The 6,796-nt window shown below is 44.4% G+C and overlaps 1 protein-coding gene across 6 annotated transcripts in view; it reads right to left on the bottom strand.

Annotated features, from left to right (window-relative positions):
* The window catches only part of rad54b (RAD54 homolog B), a 147,498-nt gene that overhangs the window by 78,586 nt on the left and 62,116 nt on the right, over window positions 1-6,796 (bottom strand). For all 6 annotated transcript variants that reach the window (XM_039736627.1, XM_039736625.1, XM_039736626.1 and 3 more), the window contains one exon: window positions 1,679-1,886. In XM_039736627.1, the coding sequence (XP_039592561.1) occupies window positions 1,679-1,886 (208 nt within the window). The remainder of the gene's footprint in view (window positions 1-1,678; window positions 1,887-6,796) is intronic.

The raw sequence follows: 6,796 nt of genomic DNA, 5'->3' as shown, positions 1-6,796 counted from the left end.
ATTTTGTAGTATATATATATATATATATATATATATATATATATATATACACACATATATATACACACACACACACACACATATATATACACACACACATATATATATATATATATACACACACACACACACACACACATATATATACGCATGTGTCTCAGTAACTGCCGATCCGTCATCTTCGGCCTGGGGACACTGTAAGCTCGCGCAGTGTTGTGTCCCCTGGGCGGTAAGCAGTGACTTGTGGTCCATAGTCACCGGGGCCACAGCTATTGCTCGTGGGCAGGACGGAGGCTTGAAGGGCCGGATCGCTGACCGTCACCTACGCAACCGCAGCTACTGCTCCTGACTGGACACAGGCTGGATGGAGCAGAGAGGGGCGTTTCACTGCCCGCCCATCACACACGGCTGCCCCATTCATTCTCGGTGGGCGGCTGGAAATGCTGCAAGCGTTAACCTGGTTGTGGCTGAATGGAGACCATTGAGGGTGAAGAGGGTGAACAGGGTGGCGGGGGTTTGGGTAATGCATAGGTAGTGTGTCTCGGATGGCTGCCTGTTGAATGGGGGCGGTGGTAGGCGATTCACTACCTGCCTTTGGCTGCATCGTGTTTGTTCTCGGTGGGCGGACACTGCAGGCAGCATACTGTAGTGGAGGTGACTGTGGGTTGGGCGAATGATGAACCCCACCCCTCGCCGCCCCCATTCATTCTCAATAGCAAGCCTGCTTGTACTGCTACGCACAAAGCAGGAAGTTGTCTCCTCAGTACATCAGACGTGTTGACGGGTGCCTTCCTGCTGCGATAGCGTGTACAGTGCTGTGCAGAAGAGCTCATCTTAACCTTTTGTCTTCACCCTTCAAGAATGTCTCTCAAACACAAATCTGATGCAAGTGCTGGCGATACAGCAAAGAGGAGAAAAACCATCACCATTGAAAATAAAGTAGAAATAATAAAAAGGTCAGAGAGAGGTGAAACTCCATCATTCATTGGCAGAGCATTTCGTTACAGTCGGTCAACAATAGCTTTTATTAAAATAATGTACCTGTTCCGACTTACATACAGATTCAACTTAATTATAAACCTACAGTCCCTATCTCGTACGTAACCCAGGGACTGCCTCTGTGTGTGTGTGTGTGTGTGTGTATATATATAAATTTAATACATTTTAGCAGGGTAGTGCTCTCTATATCTGGTCTAGTACATTAGAATCTAACTGCAGAAATCATACATTTTCAGTAAGACTCAAAAATTAAAAAAATGACAAAATTACTTTATAAATAAGACACCCAATAAACAAAAGATAAGAAGAGACTGAGTACAAAGTATCAAATCGAAAGGAAAACAAAGGAAAACATGCCCTACTTCATTAAAGCACTACAGTTTATTATTCTACAATCAAATAATGACTTAAGTGTAGCTTTCATACAAGGGTGGTCAGAAGAAACACAATAATAAATAAAATAAGTACATAAGAAAAGGAAGACAGATGTCAAAACAGAGATCAAGTCTGGGAGATTACTGTAGAAACTTGTTTTGTCACATGTCAGTTAATCACTGTATGTTACTGTATGTAACAATGAAATGAATTAAAATGTAACAGGGATGAAATTGGTTCATATGAGACCTGTATTTCTCATTAAATCTACTTTATCTTTGATATTTTTTTAAACAAATGATACCTGTAAGAATTATCCTCCTTTCACAAGGCATGCTAGTAAGTGCATACGATGTTTTGATATTACTATTCTTCAAACGGTGTCCTTCATCGCAAATGATCAAGCTGAAGCTGACAGTCATTATTTGCTCTAAACATCGTAGCATCATTTCATAGCTAATTAGTAGGATGGGGTATAATGGAGAACTGATAAATTCTTCAATTTTGTGGTCCTGTGAGGGAGGAAAAAATATACATTTAACGATACTGATGTACATAATTGGAAAAGAAGACTATTTCAGTATAACCTAGAGTGCATTTTAAAACCCAGAAAATGTTTAGCCAGTTCTGAAAAAAGTTATATTTTCATACAGACTTCCTATGTGCATGCAAAGCACAGATTTTAATTATTCCAACCCCTTTGATGTTACCAATAATCACGAAAAGAAAGTAAACAAAGTAAAATTAATATAATTAGCAAGTCCCAAATTATAATTTGTGTTATACATCATATTCTATTACAAATGTATAAAATGCTGCATCATGTGGCTGCATGCTACATCATACTTTGATCTGTAATCTTGTACTGTTATAAAGTTTTGGAGAGTTTAGCCAATCTAGTGTATGGGTACAACAGAGAAAATGTGTAACTAAAATTTGAACCAGTAAGAAATGAAAAACACAAAATAAACTTAAAAAATGGAAAACCGTGGAAACTGAAATAAACAGTAGAGCAAACAGCAGATCCTAACCTGGAGCACTATGTACATATCATATGACCGAAGCAAACTCAGCTTCAGATGTGGGCTTATAATTTCCTCACTCAAGAATTTATTTTCAAGTTTACCAACAGTTGTATGCTCACAGGGAAAGAGGAGTGCAGTATTACAGCATTTTTTTTTTTTATATTGAGCTACTCATTAATTGTCATTAATGCATGCAATTATTGTTTCAAAACTTTTGTGATTAAATTTATTAACACAACCCCTAAATAAAATTAGTTTAATCCAGTTAATTTTATGGAGATTCACATGGTTTTAATGAAATGGTGCAAAATGAATCAATCTGTTAATAGTAGTTATGGTCATCGCACTTTGCTTTTTCATTATAAACCTTCATCCACACACACCAGAGTTGCTACCCATTACTTATAATACTGGATATCACTTTGAATCAATAAGGGATGCAATCTCTCCTGTATTTTCATTCACATTGTTTCAAATATACACTACCTCCAAAGTGTAGAGAATAACAAAAGAATAGTTCAAATTCAAACCCGTTATACAAGCGGTGTGAGTTTCATTTCTGTGGGGCATTAAAGTTGCAGACAGAAAAGCTCTGAGTGCTACATGAGATTGCACATTAATGGTGCTGCGTTCACACATTTACCAAAAAAAAAAAAAATCTTGTTCTGCAAATTCTACACTATAATAGAACACACACTGTAAACATAAAAGAGACTGTTGAGGTACAGGTCTGAGAGGGGGATAGAATGTCAGTCCCTGTACCGGAGGAACATCTGGCCTGAAGCATGGTATAGTTACTAACGCATGTCCGAGCATCTGAAGAACATTAATTTCTATATATTAATTTTTATATATCATTATATATTGATATGCATGAAGGAAATGAGATACATTGTGATTTACACACAGAATTTCGATAAAAAAAAGTTTAATTACGCAATTAAATCACAATTTCATTTTTTCTTAAATTTTATTCATTTGGTTTCATGGCTGAATTATATTTTGAACTTATTACAAACAATCAAGATGATTACAGATTGCACATTTATATGGCACATGCAATGAATCTAACATAATTAACATAAATAACTAACATGCGAGCTATAGCGCATCTTTATGTGATCCAAATAAATAATATGCAAGCTATAGCGCGTCTTTATGTGATCGAAATAAATAACATGCGAGCTAGAGTGTGCCTTTATGTGATCCAAATAAATAACATGCACTAGTGTTTACATCTGGATGGTGCATGTGCCTTAAAAAGAAGTCTGACTGCATTCTCGTACCAATGCTTGCGGACTGAAGTGTGTGCGTGCACTTTTCGTGGCATTACAAGTGTATTTTTTGAACATGCCCATGTCGCTCAAACACAGGAAGCTCTGCAGTGTACTTGAGACTTTCTTTTTTCTTCAGTTAGAGTCTTGAATAAAAGTGCACTTGTTTATTTACTATATATATATATATTGTCACAAGAACGAGACATTGACAGATAAAGAGTTGGGGCAGCCACCCGTATATTGTGGTATCCTGGCTGCAAAAGTCGCTTTTCAGTAAAATACAGAGCACTGAAGTGCACACAACCGAGTCCAAAACAAGACTAAAGAAACAAAGGAAAAGGGGCAGGTTTTAAAGGGGAGACAGGAAGTGAGGTCGATGGATCGCACGTGGTCTTCCACCATTGGCTCAGAGCCGGAGGTGACATCAGAGGGACTGGAGCTGGTGTGGCCGACTTCCATTGGCTCAGTCCCGAAGTGATGTCAGGAGATCCAGGTGAAATCCCCGGGATGGTCTACAGGCAAGGGAGAAAAGAGTCAGTGCACTCTGCCACACCCCGCATGCCTCCAACTGCCTTCACTCAAGCCCTTTAGCTGCCTCCCATGCGCGCAGTGTGACAAGGCCCCCTTAGCCCAGACCCGACGGGTCGGGCGACCCTAACCGAGAGGTCGTGAACCCGAGAAAGAGCATCAGCGCTGGCGGAGAGCGCCCGACGATGAACGAGCAAAACTTGTACGGCTGCAGGTCAAGAAACCACCGGGTGACCCGCTGGATTCACTCCTTGTGGAGGGCCATCCACTGTAGGGGTGCATGGTCCGCAAGGGTGAATTCCCGCCCAACAGGTAGTACCTCAGCTGAGTAATCGCCCATTTAATCGCCAGAGCCTCCCTCTCCACCGCAGCATACCTGGTCTCCGTCCAACAGTTTCCGCTCAGGAACATGATGGGGTGCTCCACACCATCGACGCTTTGGCTCAGCACGCGCCCAGGCCTGTGTCCGCGTCCGCCTGGAGGATGAAAGGCAAAGAAAAGTTAGGTGCCATCAAAACAGGTGTGGACGTAAGGGCCTGCTTTAAGTCACCAAATGCAGCCTGTTTTTCAGTCCATACCACAATGTTCGGGCCCTCTTCTTTGTTAAATCAGTCAAGGGCCGCTTCTCCAAAACCGGGTACAAACCGGCGGTAGTACCCGCTAACCCGAAAGGCTTGGACCTGCCGCTTGGTTCATGGACGGGCCATTTCAGAATGGCATCAATTTTGGAGCACTGTGGCCTTACGGTACCCACCCACCAGGTAGCCTAAATATTTGGCTCGCTTAATCCAAGAAGCATTTCTTGGGATTAATCCGAGCCCGCCTCACCAAGTGTCCGTAATACCGCTTGGACATGCTGTAGGTGTTCCTTCCATGTGCTGGAATAGATGACCACGCCATCCAGGTAGGCAGCACTGTATGAGTTATGAGGTCAAGCACTTTGTCCACCAGACGCTGAAAGGTTGCTGGAGCCCCGTAACCCAAATGGAAGGACACGATACTGCCAGTGTCCGCTAGGGGTACTAAACGCGTTTTTCCTTCGGAGTCCGTTAAAGGAACCTGCCAGTACCCTTTCGTCATGTCAAGTGTGGTCAGGTATTGAGCCTGTCCAAGCCTCTCGAGGAGGTCGCCCACGCGGGCATTGGATAAGCATCAAATTGGGAGACTTGATTGCCGACGGAAGTCATTGCAGAACCTCCAACTTCCGCCAGGCTTACCGACGAGCACAATGGGGCTGGACCAGGGACTATAACTTTCCTCAATCACACCTAGCTCCAGCATGCGCTTGATCTCAAGCTCCACTTCAGCCTTTTTGCCTCGGGAAGACGATACGGCGTTCTCGGACAACAACCCCGGCTCTGTCACGATGTTGTGCTCAATCAGAGAGGTCCTTCCGGGTTCTCACTGACTACCTCCCAACGGTCCGGATAACTGTTTCCAGCTCCTGCCGCTGTCTGGGACTTAAGTCCGTGCCGGGTTAAGGTCGTGTGTGTGAGCGAAGAGTGAGCGGGCTGGCCGGAGGAGGGATCGGGTCCCTGTCCTTCCACGGTTTCAGCAGGTTCACATGATAAACCCGCTCCTTTGGCCGACGCATTGGGTTGACTCACCAAATAGTCGACCAGTCCCTTCCTCTCCTTAACTTCAGAGGGGCCCTGCCAGTGGGCAAGCAATTTAGAGTGGGAGGTAGGCACTAGGACCATGACCCGATCTCCGGGCGGAACTCCCAAGAGACGTGCCGCTGTTGTAGTACCGGCCTGTGCTGCTTGAGCCTCCTCCATGTGACTTTTAAGGACAGGCCAATTTTTCCAAATCTATCGCAGAATCGCCGATATATTCCAGTATGTTTGTGGAGGGAAGAGCCTCTTCTTCCCAGCCTTCTTTCAAAATATCTAATATGCCCCGAGGTTGTCGCCTATAGTAGTTCAAAAGGGGAGAACCCCGTGGAGGCTTGTGGGACTTCCGATAGGCAAAAGGACAGGGGAGGAGCTGATCCCAGTTCCTTCCATCCTCGCTGACCACCTTACGCAGCATTTGCTTGAGAGTTTGATTAAACCTCTCTACTAATCCGCCGGTTTGAGGATGATACACCGAGGTCTTTAAATGCTTTATTTTCAGTAATCTGGCAGTCTCCTTGAACGCTTCCGAGGTGAAGGGGTCCCCTGGTCTGTCAAGACTTCTTTGGGGATCCCCACGCCAATACCCCTAGTAATTCCCGTGCGATGGCTTTAGAGGTAGCTGAGCGCAACGGAACAGCTTCGGGTATCGTAGCGTAATCCACGAGGACTAAAATGTACTTGTGTCCTCGGCTGAGGGCTCCAGGGTCCCACCAGGTCGACCCCATTCTGTGGAAGGGAACGCCAATCAGTGGAATAGGAATGAGAGGAGCACGGTCCCTCCTAGGAATTTGTCGCAGTTGACACTCCGGCAGGAAGCGCAAAAGCGGCTAACCTCCTCATTAATTCCTGGCCAGTAGAAACGGAGCTTGATCCGCTCCAGAGTTTTTCGGTGCCCAGGTGGCCACCTAGGAGGTGGGCGGTTAGCTCACAGACCTGCCGCCGGAAGGTACGCTGCACTAGCAGCAGCCTGCCTCCT

The sequence above is a fragment of the Polypterus senegalus genome, chromosome 15 (assembly GCF_016835505.1).
Source record: "Polypterus senegalus isolate Bchr_013 chromosome 15, ASM1683550v1, whole genome shotgun sequence".
Classification (NCBI taxonomy): domain Eukaryota; kingdom Metazoa; phylum Chordata; class Cladistia; order Polypteriformes; family Polypteridae; genus Polypterus; species Polypterus senegalus.
Note: the sequence above shows the minus strand (reverse complement) of the source record. Positions and strands in the feature narration are given on the sequence as shown.